This window comes from Typopeltis vanoorti, chromosome 4 (assembly GCF_054136105.1).
Source record: "Typopeltis vanoorti isolate ZY-2024b chromosome 4, IOZ_Tvanoo_1.0, whole genome shotgun sequence".
Classification (NCBI taxonomy): domain Eukaryota; kingdom Metazoa; phylum Arthropoda; class Arachnida; order Uropygi; family Thelyphonidae; genus Typopeltis; species Typopeltis vanoorti.
Window position 1 is genome coordinate 133,019,301 of NC_143552.1, and position 17,107 is coordinate 133,036,407.

The 17,107-nt window shown below is 33.9% G+C and overlaps 1 protein-coding gene across 1 annotated transcript in view; it reads left to right on the plus strand.

The window, feature by feature from the left end:
- The window catches only part of LOC150107686 (complement C2-like), a 65,269-nt gene extending 54,645 nt beyond the window's left edge, over positions 1 to 10,624 (plus strand). The window contains exons 6-12 of the mRNA XM_090391465.1: positions 427 to 542; positions 2,034 to 2,211; positions 2,317 to 2,472; positions 4,106 to 4,320; positions 5,361 to 5,556; positions 7,785 to 7,998; positions 10,206 to 10,624. Coding sequence (XP_090247591.1) covers positions 427 to 542; positions 2,034 to 2,211; positions 2,317 to 2,472; positions 4,106 to 4,320; positions 5,361 to 5,556; positions 7,785 to 7,998; positions 10,206 to 10,404 — 1,274 coding nt within the window. The 3' untranslated portion in view covers positions 10,405 to 10,624. The remainder of the gene's footprint in view (positions 1 to 426; positions 543 to 2,033; positions 2,212 to 2,316; positions 2,473 to 4,105; positions 4,321 to 5,360; positions 5,557 to 7,784; positions 7,999 to 10,205) is intronic.
- The last annotated feature ends 6,483 nt before the right edge of the window (positions 10,625 to 17,107 follow it).

The window sequence follows — 17,107 nt, forward strand, 5'->3', positions numbered from 1 at the left end:
TTTTCTCTAGTCGCCGACTAGACTCGAAACCAAGTCTTCCTTCGAGCGGCCAAGCGCTGTGGTGTGCAAACGCCACATCCACTGAGATACATAGGCTCACTAGTATGAAATTGTATTTGAAAAAAAAAAAAACTTTTTTTAAATAAAAAATAATCGATGAAAGTTCCTCGCGTCCTTGACGACATTCGAATCTTACGGAAGCTTTCCTTAGAAGTCAGTTATGAAAATCAAAGTAATAAATATGAAAAGGAAAAAAAATTCACATTCCAACTTTCATAGTTGAGATGATTTTCCTTTTTTTTTTTTCCCTATAGTTTGATAGTTCTTCCGATTGCAGCTATCTTTCAATCACGAAAATATGTTTGTGGAATGAATAATACTTTAAAAAATAAATAAATATTGATGAGATCTTCTTTATAATTTTAGGAGGTACTCGAGTGGCTCTGATAACATTTTCGGACAAAGCAGAACTGGTTTTCAATGTGGACGACAAAACAGTTGACAGCGTTGAAGAGGCCAAAAATCGGTTGGACATGTTGCAAGTTAGAATTTTTTTTTTTTAATTCTAATCCTCTTTATATTTAGATTGTTCAGTAATTAAATACAGAGGTCTATTAATAAGTCTGTACTCATTCATTATTTTAAAGACTTGTCGAGAACTGAGAAACAAATTTAGAGTCTACTTTCTTGTAACTTTCCGATTCATTTATAGAATCGAAGATACGGGAAGAGAAGAAGGAGGAAGAAAAACATAGTGAATACGGAGAGTGTTGCTCTTATATTCGCATACAATTGCAGTGAACATTGATAATCGTGAATAAATATTAGATATTTCTTATATAACTATTGACATCATTTATACACTGTAACCTTCTGTTATTCTATATTTGTTTAGTTGACTGCAGAAATAAATGTCGTCGAACATGATTATTTAAAAGGAATTGTGGATGAGAAAGGGTCGCGAATAAAAAAAAGGTTATTGTGCTAGCTCCCGGCAGTCGTTGGATATCTTCTGTTTTAAGATACACTTCCATCACTTGAGCTTCTATGGGCAGTTGCATTGTCAGGTATGAAAAGCAAATCTGTACCAACTGCACCCCTACAAAGTTACACATAGGGTTCGAGGATCTGCTCTCGGTTAACTCTGAGTAGTTTTGTATCTTTCAAAAACATGAAGAGGCGACGTTGATCACTATTCCGTACACACGAAGACACTACTTCCACCGTAAGCATCTCTTAAGCTGGAAGGATGGTACCGCATTCCTGGTTCTCTTCAACTCAAACAACGTCTAGAATCCGTTTGTAAGCTAAAACAGGGCTCACCAGAGAACAAAAATGTATCCCGTTTGTCAGGACTCCTCCCAATCACACGTTCATGATATCAGTTTCGACGAGTTGTGCGTTGGTTTCTGGTTAATGGGATATAAACCACACATCTGTTGGATTGGTTTTGACTGTGGCCGCAGGAACCTCAAGAGGTAGCGGTTGACAATTGCTATCAGAGCCAGATAGCAGTCTGTTCTGGTTAACGTCGATCTTTTGCGACCTTCGTAACACATTAAGCCACCATGCTACTTTCACCTGCGACTTCCTGGCTTCAAGTTGTCCAGCGGTTTGCGTCAAAGAATCATCCAAACATTGATGACTTGCCATCCCGAAGGTACTGGAAACGTGGCTAACCCGCTGAGTGAGCAGGCCAAAATACGGGAATGAAGTAAGTGGTCGCAACTCGTGTTTTTATAGGCATGAGGAATTTGCATCGTGTGCTGACTTGTTAAGTGGTGGATCAATTTCTGTTGAGTATCGCCATTTGCATGCCAGGATGCATATTATATCGCATACTTGCCTCCAGAAAAACAGTTAAAAATAAAATATTCGTGAGAAAATTTTTTTTGTTAATTTTATCAACCAGTGTTTAGAAATATTTATAAACTTAATAAGAGAAAAAAATAAAATTTCTTAACTTGCAAATAAATGTTAATAATCTTTCATATTATTATAAATCAATGCTATTATGCTTTCTGTTTTCACAGTTAAAAGGTGGCGCAACTAACCTGGATGCTGCTTTTCAAATTATCTTCAGCAGTATAAATCACATTCTTCGAGAAGAAGCAAAGCGTGCAATTTTTATAATCACTGATGGAGAAGCTAACGTTGGAGTTGTTGGAGATTCACTCAAGGATATGGCTACAATTCTTAAGGATGTTTCAAGTTAGATATTAATTAATGCATATTAATGACTAATATTACTGATCAATATTACTTAAAACTGTTAATATATGGTATTTACATAAATCCTTTTTATTTTCTCATTAGAATACGAAATCTTCATGATAGGAATAGGGGGTGATGTGGACACGAAGTATTTAGAAGGAATAGCCTCGACCCCAGCTGGTAGTCACGTGTTCACGCTAAATGAATATTCTGAGTTTTCTAAAATGATGTGGCATATTACAAACAAACCAACTCCGGGTAAGATATTAAATTATTTATTTATTTTTTTATATTTATATTATATTTTTATATTATCTTATATTGTTTTATATTATTTTATTTTATATTATATTATTTATATTATATTTTATATTTGAATTTTTTATTTCTATATGCCGGCCTGGTTGGTGTATCCGCTCTCCAGCCAAAAGGCTACGAGTTCGAATCCCGCCGTGGGCATGGATGTTTGTGATTGTCTGTGAAAATTCCAGTGGTTATGATGGGTAGTAGATGGCGTTGGTGTAGATGATGATATTCGTTGTAATTAGTGGAGCGGTGGAGACAGAGAGCTGTAGAGTAGGTGCCGTCCCTCGTGACACTTCCAGGGAGTCCCTTAGACTCCCTGGAGGTGTCACGAGGGACGGTGTGCTATCCGAACTCGCATTTTTTTAAAGAGTAAATTGATGAAAAAAATTCCCTTGGCCTCAGTTTAAAATTAATCAACATAGCGTTTCATTAGCACGTCTACCTATGGAAGATTATTGTATATTGATACCGTAGGGGTACTAAATATTCAAATAAGTCGATAGTTCTTGGTACACCAAAGATTCTCCTTAAATTCTTAGTTCGCATTTTGAAATCCAATTTGCTAAACAGTTATGATAGTAGCTTCAAGTCTCAAAAAAATTCCTAAATAGGCTAAGAAAAATTTTCATTCTTTGGAAGGTAGGAGTCACTGGTACGAGACAATCTTTGGAAGAAAAATCTTGTCTTAATTTCTTAGAAAATAAGTGAAGGGGGGAAATAATGGAAATTAATTTTTGTCTCCGGATGCTGTAACCTATTTGTCACGTGACTTAGGTTGCAGGAAGCAATCACATATTTACCGATACAGTTGCATAACATACGGGGTATACTGCATATTTAAGATTTGTTGTAATGATAATCATACTGTAATGATATTTGTTGTAATAATCTTAATTTTGAAGCAGGATATTTTTATAAATCTTATTATAAATCCTGTTTTTGTAAAACAGGATTTATAGTAGGATATTTTTAAAATACCACAACCAGAGGGAAATGTCAACAAGGGAAAAAAGTTGAAAAAAAGAAAAGAAAATTGAATGATGCAAACAAAACGTAAAAACACTAGAAAAACGATCAGAAATGCGTAAAGAAAAGACCTTATTAAATGTCCGTGGATTTCTTTTAATTTCAGTTATTCGACTCTGAAAGTTGTCCAAAATACGCATTCGATGCTGTCAATTAAGAAGATCAAGTATATTTTTTTGACTTGGCCCTCGTAAGTCTCTTTCTCTGTGCGTTACTTCTACAAACACTTGAGTCTTCGCGTTTCGGCTTTTTGATTGCTTTTCGTGCTGCTTGAAAGAAAGAGAGAGCAGGTGGAGTAAAGTTTCTTTTCTGAAATTGATTGATTGTTAGTTGCCTGAACGATTGATACGAACAGAGGGAGATTTTTCTCCCCTTCCCACTCTCAGAGGTACGGCAAGTGCAAACAAAGTAGTCGAAGAAAGTGCTACGGAAGAATTAATCACGGCAATACTTTGTGCAAAAGTATGTAATGTATAATACTATAAAAGTATTTAACCACGATTTCATATTTTCATTCTTTTATTTGGAAATATTTTAATGTCGATGTTTTTAATTTCAGCTCCTCTTCCTGGTCCTGAAAAATGCGGGTTTCTGCCAAATGAACTCGCATCGAAACAGATTTGGCCTTGGGTGGTTGCAATATATGCGAGGATGCCCGAAGAGTGGTCGCCTTTAAAATTCTGTGCTGGAAGTTTGATTTGCAATCAGTGGGTTCTTACATCAGCAAGTTGTTTCTACACTGAACTGTCCCCAAATGGTGTTCTTTCTAAAGATGTGAGTATTTTCATTCTAAATCTTCTAGTGTTGTTTTCATAATTATTCGTACAATTATTCATTTTTGTAATTTTTACTAAGAAGAGGCAAAAATATACAAAGAGGAGGGGAAATGAGAAAGTATGAATAGAAAATTTTAGATGAATGAATCACGGGAAGGAGCAATAATTGTAGGATGAAACGGCAGAACTGAAGAGGAAAGACTGACTTCTGAGTGTCAGTTAAGAAAGGCAAGTGATATGAGTTAACGCTAATGAAAATATTCGGATATCTTCGAGATCAGATGTTCCGTATATTGTTCAAACTGGCTGTCAATTTAAGATTAGAAAAAAAAAGAATACTTGGCAGATACAGAACCTAAGAGAAAAGATGATTGGTTTATGGGCGTATTAATACGATTGAAAAGAGACAAATAATCATACCTTCTTTCATGAATTAAAAATGAGCATCTTTCTGAAAACTATCCCTGTTACAGAAATTGTTACAGATGGCGTTAAAAATCCTACAAGAGGAATAATGAGGTTTACTAAGAAAAAAAAAACTTGTCTACATTTAGGTCTCATGAAAGAAAGTGAATTTAACTTCACATCCCACTGGTAGCGTAAATAATATCCACTGAAATGAATGCTACGTCAAAAAGCTAGACGACCCACTTAACGTCATCTGTATATTCATTATGGTTTAAACCACTCAGGTTGTGTATCTGGTATTCGACTGCTTTGTGTTCATTTTTATACAAACGGGTATTCAACTCTATTGAAGAAGGTATCTGGATGTGTTAGCTAATGAAACTTAGACATTCTCTAAATAATTTTAATAAAAAGTTACGTTAATTAAACTGTTACGTTTTCTTTTGATCGTTTCTCTTTCTGTTTATCTCTCTATAAGAAAATGTAGAGGCTCTTCAGAGAAATGATATATGTCAAATGAAATTTCGAAGTTTCTTGCTCTCTCTCTCTCTCTCTATGTGTGTGTGTGTGTGTGCGTGTTTGGGGAACGGGTGGTGAGCGTGTATTTCTAAAGATGTCTTTTTGTTACAGATGGTGTTCTTGTCTCTGGGACAATACAATCTTGCCAAGAAAAACAGAAGACAGCAGAATTTCTACGCTGTGAACGTGATCATACATCCAGAATTCTCTCCTGAAGACCCGACAGTTCACGATTTGGCTCTGATCCAACTGGATTCTCCCGTTCCACTGAACATTACCTTCCGCCCATTGTGTCTTCCTGATGAAGGTAACCAACCAACCAGTTATAACCACTACCAAATTTCATCAACTAACTTATCTTAAATGCTTAGGATTTTTTAGAAATGAACGAATTAATCTAACATTTACTAATTAATCTAATAGTCAAAATTAATCTTACAAATACTGAGAGAATTTACTTCAGTGTTTTTTTCCTTCTTGGATATATTTTAACTAACAAGTCTACCTTGTCGCTTCGAAATAACTTTCTATCCCCATTCCCTTCAAGAAGATTTATGAACTCTTCCACTACTGTTATCAAGATTAAAAACAGTTTTTGCGAGCTGTGATTCCCAGAGAAAAGAATTTATCAAACTGCTTCTTGTCGACAGATTGTCAAATTAATTTCTGCCCAATACTTCAGGTTTTTATACTCTTCAGACATGAAAAGTTAAGAAATACGCAAATTAACTAGGAAAAAAAAAGAAAGGAGAGCTTTAAAAAGTGTTTACAAATAATAAGCTAGTTTAATGCATGTTCAATAAAACAGTAATTAAATTTTACATAATTACTTCTATTGTATGCGCGGCATTCTTGTTTAGTCACTGTAACGTAGAAATAATTCACATTACTTGTTCTTGAAAGTATAGGATTTTAAGTCTATTGAGATACGAAAATAAATGGCAAGGAACTCGATAATAGCACATCCATCACTTGACACAGAACATTTGTCATTTCATTCTTCGCTACAGTTTATCAAATGAACTACACTTTAACAGTACCACCTATTTGGAACTCTGCCAAAAATATAAACAATCAACTCTCGCTAAGTGATCAGTATCGAATTTTCAACTGTTCCATCTCACTAGCAACAACTTATCAGATCACGCGACTCTAATAATGGAGAAATGAATCGTGTGATATAATTATATAAAATTGTAGAAAATGATGTAGTTCCTATATAACATTATATTAAAAATAAAACTCAATATTAATTTATGTTTTACCTGAATTTTATTTTATTTTTTCAACTAAATACCACGTTTTAAATGCAATAGAATCATTCGAATAATCGTAGCCAAAATCCTCCTTTGTTTTCAGGTAATTGGAGAAACTTCTTTTTAATTTGCTGTATATCATATCCAGAAAGTTTGATGACATATAGTGAGAAAAATTATTGTTTTTAGCATTGTTTGTAAAGGTAAATAGGAGAGTTCCTACTAAGACTCTTTCAATTTTGGAAATCAAAAAATAAGTTAGTTTATCTTATCCTTATAAGGACTGGCTTAAAGGGGCGAAGCAAGAATGCTTTTCATCTTCCCCGTTATCTGTAGAGGGCAGTGTAGAGATAAGGTGTTATTGAGCTATTAAAGCTCTGATCATGGCAGGAGGGTAACAGCAATAGCCGAGCCTCAGTTAAAACTTCATTGGCTACAGCATTGCAATCCATTACCCTCCAAGGGTATTAATCAACGCATCTCACGGTCGATTCTTCTCCGCTATACACCAGATGATGATGAGGATCAGAATGTGTATGCATATGCACATATATATATATATATATATATATATATATATATATATATATATATATATATATATGTATATATATATGTATAAGAACTTGAAGATATATATTGAAGAATATATATAAGAACTTGAAGATATATATATATATATATATATATGTATATATATATGTATAAGAACTTGAAGATATATATTGAAGAATATATATAAGAACTTGAAGATATATATTGAAGAATATATATAAGAACTTGAAGATATATATATATCTTCAAGTTCTTAAGTTCTTAAAAGAACTGGGCGATGGACTGAGTCCTTGACTCTTTATTCCGTCATCTGAATGAAGTAAATCTGTATGGATAGAGTGTTATTGAGCTAAAAAGCTCTAGTCATGGCTGGGTAACGGCAATAGCCGAGCCTCAGTTAAAACTTCATTGGCTATAGCATTGCCATTTGTCACCCTGGAAGTCCTAAAAAGGACTTTTCCGGGAATCAAGTATTCATTCCCGCTCACCGCTTCATATATCTTCAAAGATATATCTTTCTTCAAAGATTTAAAAAATAAATATATATCATAATTATATAAAAATATTAAAGGTAGATAAATTTTATTCTAAATAAAATTATAATTATATGGTAAAGTTATTATTAAAATTTTATTATTTTAACTTTTATTACAAATATTATAAATTTATATATTAAAATTATTAAAAATCTATAAGATATATATTCGATAATTTATTTATTTAGATAGATGGATTCCACTTTCAATGGATCTAACTGTAGTTCCTAGAGTTGCCGGTTGGGGGTCATTATCATCACAATCTGAAATAAGAATGGTTGCTGCTCATACTGTAAAAATGCAGCCCACGATTGTGGAATTACCATTAGCAGAAGAATGGGCTTGTAAGTCGAAGCTTGGACGAGCGAATATAAAAAATGAAACATTTTGTGCAGGATATGGGTAAGTAACAGTGCTATTTAAGAAGTATTAATTAGGCCTAAATGTCAGTGATTTTTATGATATAACAACCGCATGTTTTCAAAGGATAAACGCAGGTGGAACTGTTTGAGTCGATCAAAAATAATAAGAGATTACTGTCGTGATAAATTCTATCATTCTTCTTTTTTACGGAAACTATGCTTTATGCTGTTGAGGTCGTGAATTACCGGAAATATCGGCGTTTGCTGGGCTGGCTCTTTCATATTCTTCTCACACATCTTTCTATCTGTCTCCGCTTCTTACAAGGAGTCAATGAAGCTGAATACTTACATGGAGAGCGCTTTTGTAAGACTTTCACAGTAGTTCATGCCGTCACATTTGATCAGCGAGGTGGAAGTGGATATAATAAGCCATTTAGACACTTGATGCCTGGAAGGATGGTTTTGGTGGTGGCGGCTATAGTAATCGGGAAGAATAAAGGGGGCTTTTTGGTTTGGGGGGGGGGGGGGGAAGGAGGAGGAGGAGGAGGAGATGCACGCATCGTACGGGAAGTCGTCTTAGGGTTCACTCTTAGTCGCGTGCTTCCTCTCGCTAACCTGAGTGTGACGAACCTCCCCGTTATAGGTGCTCATCCAGGCAGATGCAAGCGATCAATCATCATGCTTACTTGCATGATGACACACAGCAATTTGAAGTTATATTCATCCATCTCTTTCTTGCTCTCCGTCTGCTTCTATCACTAACTCTGTCTCGTCTCCACCCCCTCTTCTCTTTGTTGTCTCTCTTTTATGTGCGCTATCTGTTTTTATGAGGCTCAAAACTCCACTGTGTGGAGCTCAGGGGAAACTCTCTTCAACATAGCTTACTCGGTAGAATTATTCAATATGCTACTCACGATCGACATACGGCTTAGGGATTCGTTTTTATGTCCCCTCCCCCCCCCCCCGAGAATAATTGCTATACTGAAATGTTAGAGCTTGGACTTCTTTTTATGTGTTTTATCAGTATGTTCTCTTTCCGTGATAATATCAAACATTGCTTCTCTCTTCAGTCAAAGTTTACGTGAGTGTTTAAAGTGAGATGGATCCTCAATGCATGTTTACTGTTACCGAAAAAGCCGATAAGTGCTTTTATTGTTACTATTGGATATAAAAGATTCAACACTTTTTTTTTTAAAGTAGTGCTTCTCGGTCTTTTTACTTATATATACCATCTCTATAGATTATCAGGTACAACGTATGATGAGATATTTTACGAGTGAGATTATCAGCAACTGTTTCAGAAGCCTGGAAAAGGATAGAAATTAAGGGATGGAGAGAGAGAGAGAACAATCCTAAAATGATTCCATTATTTTGAACATTAAATATTTAAATGTAATTTTTTAACCTTCTCCTTTTTTTGAATAATAATTTCAGTTATCTGAAATATAAGAAAGATTTTTTTTCTTTAAATAAGAATGGAAATGACATCAAAATTGGTATAAGTCAAAACGGTTCAGTTATCATAGATTATGACTGTTGCGAAACGATAGTGACGATGTTTGCACAGTTCGAAATCTTTTTTTTTTTTTTTTGCAATACTCTAGACCAGTGTTTCTCAACATGGGGCAATTTGAATATTTTGGGGGGCAATTAGAAAATGTACATGTACATATACTTTTTCAGAACTTGGCTGAATATTATGCTGGGGGGGGCATCAAAATATTTGAGACGTTGAGGTGGGGCATGATCCAAAAAAGATTGAGAAACGCTGCTCTAGACATAACGATGCATTTTTATTTGTTTATATATTTATTTAAATTTAAGCAAATTATAAAAAATAATTTTATGATTACTTCAGTAATACGACTAAATGCGTAATTTCCTTGTGTATTACAACGAGCAGTACAATATTACAAAGTAATATTGTACTGCTCGTTGAGAAAAGTTGCTTTAAGGTAATGAGCATCTCATATCGTTGTTGCAAACAATTGATTATTAGTCTTCACTTTATTTCTGAATTCTCTAAATATCCCTTATCCAATTTACCATTTATTAGCAGTCATGTAAGAATATTTTATTCGTTTTACACACACACACACACACACACGCACGCACACACACACACACACACACACACACACACACACACACACACACACACACACACACACACACACACACACACACACACACACACAAAGTTCTTATCTCTTTAAAAAAAAATTTTTTTTTCCCTAAAAATTGCAGCATTCCTGCTAATGACTCCTGTAGCGGTTCCATGGGAAGTCCTTTAGTTGCTCAAGATCCAGAAACTGGATTCTACCATTTGATCGGAGTTTTGACAGAACGCCTTCGGTGCAAGACAAAGTACACTCTCTTCACAAGAATTTTGAGCTATTTAGAGTGGATCAAGATGAGTACAGATTACTGCACGGAACTACACTGAGTCGTACATACGGTGATCACTTCTACGATAGTGTCAGAGTATTAAATCACTTGGAGAAGCGAAACTATAATTAGGAACTGCATTTATATTATTTAATACTCAAACTTAGTTGCATGTAATTGGGTTGAATTCATGTACAGTTTTTGAATTTTATTTCAAGACGTAGCTTGAATATAAATAATTTTGAGCTTTATAATAAAAGGTGTCTTTGAATAATTTAGTTTTGTTTCTAGTTCACTTCTAAGAGCCACATTAATCTAATGATTCTAGTGGTAAATAATAATTAAAATAAAATTTTATTAATATTTCCAAATACGTTAATTAATTAAGTGTATTAATTAGTCTTTCTCTAAGTTAATGATATCATGGTGACGTCGTCATCGCCATATTTAAATATTTATTCAGTACGGTGTATATCAATTAGTTCATTTAGGTCAGTGTTTCCCAAAATGGGGCAATTTGAATATTTGGGGAGCAATTGGCAAATGATGTTGCATTCGTCACCTCATCACCGATATACTCAAAAAACTCACCAGTGTTGGCAATAAATTGTCGATGTTGCAACCTGACTTTCCGAGAAAAAAAGCTGACATCATTAGTACAGCAGTCAACATAAATACAGTATCAAGAAGAACTCTCAGAAAAGCAAAATAATGAGTCTATTAGAACTTTATTTAACGTAAAATGAACAATGGCATGGCTTTCTGACGAGACAGAAACGAAATGCCAAAATGCAACTAGTTTTGCAAAAAATTACTATTGCCCTTCCCGTCGTCATATTTAGTTGAATGTGACTTTGGTGCTGTAAATGACTTGTTACTGAAAAAAAAGAAATCATCTGAATATCACAAACCATGGGGATTTGAGATTGAAAATGACTAAATTAATACCTCAAATAAAAACTCTTTGCAGCAGACATCAAGCTCAAGGATCGCATTAACTCGGATTTAATTTTCCCGAGTTCAGTTCGATTTATGTTTTATAATATACAAAGTGTAATATAAAATTTATATTCATTGAAGAAAGGCAAATTAAAAACAGTTTTACCTATGCTCCTTTTTTATTTACAGTACATATTTATATTATACTTTTTCAGAACTTGGCTGACTATTATGCTAGAGGTGGGGAGGCATCAAAATGTTTGTAGCGTTGTGGTGGAGCATGATCCAAAAAACGTTGGGAAACACTGATTTAGGTGTAGTGATTTTAATCACCTGGTTTAAGGCTACAATTCTGCTAATAGTTAGGTGTGAAATGGCTTGGCTAAATTCCATATTTGATCTCTAGAGCAGTGGTTCCCAACCTTTTTCCACTTGTGTACCCATTTCTATAAATTGTACCGTTCGTTCTTAAAATAAGTGTTTTTAAATACTGATAATTTTGTTCAGTGCCTATCTTAATGTAAAATAGTGGAAATGAGGTAATTTCCGCCATTACTGATTATTTTTCGTGTACCTCTGAACGGTCCGGCACGTACTCTCGGGATTACGCGTACCGCCCGTTGGGAACGATGCTCTAGAGCAGGGATCGGGAACCGACGGCTTCGGAGCCGCATGCAGCTCTTGGCTGAACAAATTGCGGCTCTTTTATATTGAATTAAAAGATACATGATTAATACAAACAACCAAACATTGTTTTTTGATACGGCCTGTTCGTGGCGCTAGATACTATGCATGCATGAAATTTGTTACGCATGTTATGCATGCCTAGTGGTAACTAGCGCCACTGCGAAAATTTGAACTAATTGATCGGCTGTCAAACACTACGGTTTTTAGATACATAACGGATTTTAACTGTCAAAATAAATATTCTGTTAGTTAACGTTTTTATTGTGGTACTAAACTGGTGTTTAATTTAGTGTCAGGTAATATTATGCACAAATTAATTTTTATTATGTTGAATTTGTGTTTTTACTTGCAGGTAAATTTGTGATAATAACGCTTCTAATATGAGTTCAAGAAAAAGAAAAATAATAGAAGAAAACAGAGGATTCAGTAAAATGTGGATGGAGAAATTTGCATTTATAGAAGTAAATGGAAATCGGCAATGTTTAATTTGCCATCTACGACTTCAAAATAGCAAATCAAGTAATGTCGAACGACATTTCTGAGGAAAACATTTAGACTTCATTAAAAAATATCCTGAGAGTGATAATAGAAAAAAAGCTATTGAAGAATTACAAAAGAAAACATTGCTTCAGCAAAGAAATTTGTCAACTTGAACGAAATCTTCGTCGAATATTACTGAAGCAAGTTTTTTGTTATCCCTTGAAATAGTAAAAGCGATGGTGAATTTCTAAAAAATTGCATGTATAATGTCTCTGAAATTCTATTTAAGGATATGAAAAATAAGGACGAGATACGTAAAAAAAATTAAAGATTTACCTCTTTTGACTAGAACTAGCTGTCAAGGAACAGATTGTAACAATTTCTGCAGAAGTTTCAAATATGCAAATTACGGATATTAATTCTACCGATTTTATATCTATTGCGGTTGATGAATCAAATGATATTTCCGATATGGTACAATGCTGCGTGATGGTTAATTATATCACATCTTCCGGTATTCGAGAAGAACTTCTTGATCTGCTAACGCTTAAAGGACACACTGCAGGCCAAGATATTTCAGAAAACCGTCTAACAAGTTTATAGAATAAAAATATAAATATTAATAATATAGTATGCATTGCGGCCGATGGCGCGCCTTCTATGATTGTGAAAAATAAGGGGTTTGTTAAATTATTCTCCACTCATATTCCACATGGAGTTATTTCATTTCATTGCATTTTGCATCAAGAAGCTTTAGTCGCAAATTCTTTGGAATTATTACCACAAATAGAAAGAGCGATGGATGTTGTTGTGCCAATGATCAATTTCATCCGATTTCAGGCGTTGAATCATAGACTTTTTGACACATTTTTAGGGGGACTAGTCAACATAAAGATTTAGTGACATTTACATCTGTACGATGGTTATCAAGAGGAAAAGCATTAAAACCTTTTTTTTTTCAGTGCTTAAAAGAAGTAACAGTTTTCTAAGCTACTAAAAATTATAACGTAAATCATGTAGGGCTTCTCAGTAATTCCGATTGGATACAAAAGTTTTTTTTTGCTTGATATGACAGAACATTTTAATAAATTAAATTTGAAGTTGCAAGGGAAGGGAAACACAGTCGGACAATTACTAAATGAAGACCTTACCTTTGAACAGAAAATAGGAGTGTTTTTCGAAGATGTTACTGAAGAAAAATTTATATATTTTGAAAATCAAAAAAAAAATATATAGAATGAATTTAAATCAATAAAAAGTTGATTGTAAAATATTCACTGAAATAATTACTGTAATTTTAGATTCATTTACAAGCAGATTTCAGGATTTTAAAAAACATCAGGAGATGATGAAATTTATATTACATCCGTTAAATTACAATTTAAAATTAATAGATATTGAAGCTTTTCCCGGAATATCAATTGCAGAACTTCAAATGGAGCTTCTGGAAATTCAGAATAAAAGCATCTGGGTACAAAAACTTCAGGAAATGGTAGCACAAATTGAAAAAAAATTAGGAAACTATGTAAGAAACACCACAAGAAATTATATTTAAATTTTCGAATTCTTTCCCAACTAATTATTCAAATACCAGGCGACTTGCTTTTGGGGTTTTTACTCTTTTCGGTTCAACGTACAATTGCGAAAAATTAAGTATAGGAACAAATTGACTAATGAAAGTTTGAAAGCAGAATTACTAACAAAATGCACTACATACAATCCAGATTTAGTAAATTGGCTGAGAAGATGCAAAATCAAAAGTCTCATTAAATTAAAACAATCAAATATCTATTAAAATTCATAATATTGTATTTTTGTTCGGACTAATTCTTTTTTCAATACAAATTCTAACTTTTTTTGCAATACTATACTTTCTTAAACATGTTTTGTGATTAAAAACTTAATGTTGTTTTATTTATTGAACATATAAAAAATTTATATGATATCCAAACATAAAAGTGGTATTTGATATCTGGAAGTACTGAATTAAAAACAACACAAATTTACCTAAGTTTGAACTAACTGCAACTTTGAGTCACCAGGAAATATCGAATTGAAGTTGCGGCTCCCAAATTTTGTTTTAATTAATTTTTTTTTTTTTTTTTTTTTTTGTGGAATGGCTCTTTGGTTCAAAAAGGTTTCCATCTCCTGCTCGAGCAACATTTTTTGTATTATTTAATCATTAATCTATCCATGGCGCTAAATATGCTGTAGATTCTATGTTTCATGGATGGGATTCATAAAATAGCGTGCAGTGTAAATAAGAATGGAAATGGCATCAAAACTGGTATCGGTCGATCACCAAAATGGTTCGGCTATCATAGAATTTTATGACTGTTGCGAAACGATAGTGACGATATTTGCACAGTTCGAAATCTTTTTTTTTTTTTTTTTGCAATACTCTAGACATAACGATGCATTTTTATTTGTTTATATCTTTATTTGTAGGTTTACACTTAGAACACGGAGAAGACTCGTTTAGAGAACATCTTGCAACTGAAAACCTTTTTCTCCGTCACCATTTACAGTAATGGTCATTTGCTTCTAATACCAAGATTCACTGTGGTTGTGGTGGAAGTGATGGAAGAAAGGTTAATAGATTACGCCAACTTATGGGTTGAAATCGTTTCTTTAGCCCCGTTTTCTTTTCCAGCCCACATTGTGTGTTCGTAAAAATGACAAGTGTCAGACAGAACCGATCTCTCTGCGTGGATTCCATTTACAAAGACGGGAAATGACCAGACAAGGCAATCTGGGACACGACTATACCCTGATTGCACTGCGGTCTAGATAAAGAGATGATATCTCTACCCCACCGAATGGTTTGTGTTTTTATCGGACTTTAGTAGTTCCTATTTGTTCATGTACGAACACTGATGGGAAGAAACGTTAGGAATCGCTTTTAGCAGAATGTTTGGGTATTAGAACTCCGTTTTAGACCTTTAGCTAAAATGCTCTGAGCCATCGTCATTTTCTGAGTTACGCTAGCAAGATAGTAAAGTGATTTTCCTTCCCCTCTTTACCATTGCTGTACGTCACTTCCGCAATCTTCTCCAGAGAAAATGGAATTGTTACTGATAAATGAAACATACTGGTAGAGAATTATCATCTTGGTAATGGAATTAAATAAAATTGATATTTATTAGATTAAGTAAAATTATAAAAATTGTAAAATTATATATTTATGAAAGGATTTTAAATACTTTTTCAATTAGATAACATCATTTTCATAAAATAACAAATTAAATACGTCCTTTTTTACATATATGGAAAAATAAACTTATTAGAAAATACACAGTTTAAAATTTTACCTGCAGATGTAACATGATTCAGTGTTATTTGAAGCTAAGAATATCCTATTTGAGTTAAAGGGAAATGGATTTCGACTCTCCATATAAGATTTATTAAATATTTAATCAAAAAAGTATATAATTTCTTGTTTCCTATAAAAAGATTTTAAGTTTTAAAAAAAAATATATATTTTTTAAGTTTTTAGACTTTCTTTGGAATATGATAATACACTATTTTGTTTTTAATATATGTAATTTATTTAATTTTATTCATGTTTATATGTATTAAATTGGATGGACCAGGGGGAATCACTCGACCGTGAGATGCGGTGATTGATTCATTCAATCCAATACCTTTGGAGGGTAATGGATGGCAATGCTGAAGCCAATGAAGTTCTAACTGAGGTTCAGCTATTGCTGTTGCCCTCCTGCCATGATCAGAGCTTTAATAGCATAATAACACCTTATCCCTACACTGCCCTCTACAGATAACGGGGAAGATGAAAAGCATTCTTGCTTCGCCCCTTTAAGCCAGTCCTTATAAGGACTATAAGAATGTATTAAATTGAGGGACATGGCGAGTGGAATTGACCGTGAGATGTATTAAATTAATACATTATATATAACCACACCTCATTACCAAAAAGCTTCAAGAAAACCTTCTAAAGTTGAAGGGTTGGTTCTCCAAATGGAGATTGGAAGTCAACCCCCCCAAAAAGCTCAGCCATTCTCTTCACGAAAAGGCCAATGCCTCCTGCAGGAGACGTATTGCTGTTCAATACTAAAATTCCCTGGCAGACAGAAACAAAATACCTGGGTGTAATGCTCGACAAAAAGCTAACTTTCAACCAACACATCAAGTTTATGTGCTCAAAGCCATCGCTCAGATTTATCCGCTAATTAATAGAAATAGCAAGCTCAGCAACAGAATCAAATTGCAGCTATACCAGATGATGATTCGTCCTATAATCACCTATGCCTCTCCAGCCTGGAGCCACACCTCTAATACTAGCATTATCAAAATACAACGAGTAGAGAACAAGTGCTTGAGAATGATTCTGAATGCCCCATGGTATGTCAGAAACAATCAACTTCATCGAGACACAAATATTCCTTACATCTTCTCTTTCCTACAATCTGTAGCAGCTAAGTTCTTCCTAAAGACGTCCATGCATCCCAACGATCTAGTGCAGCAAGCTGTAGCATACGAGGCAACGGATATGTTCAAATATAACAAACCAAAAGTCATTTTAACTTCCTGTAGCGACGCATAATCATAATGCCCATCCAGGGTGAGCAAACTGTTCATAAATTCTACCTTCACTGTAACCACAACAGATAGCGGGGAATATGAAAAGCATATTG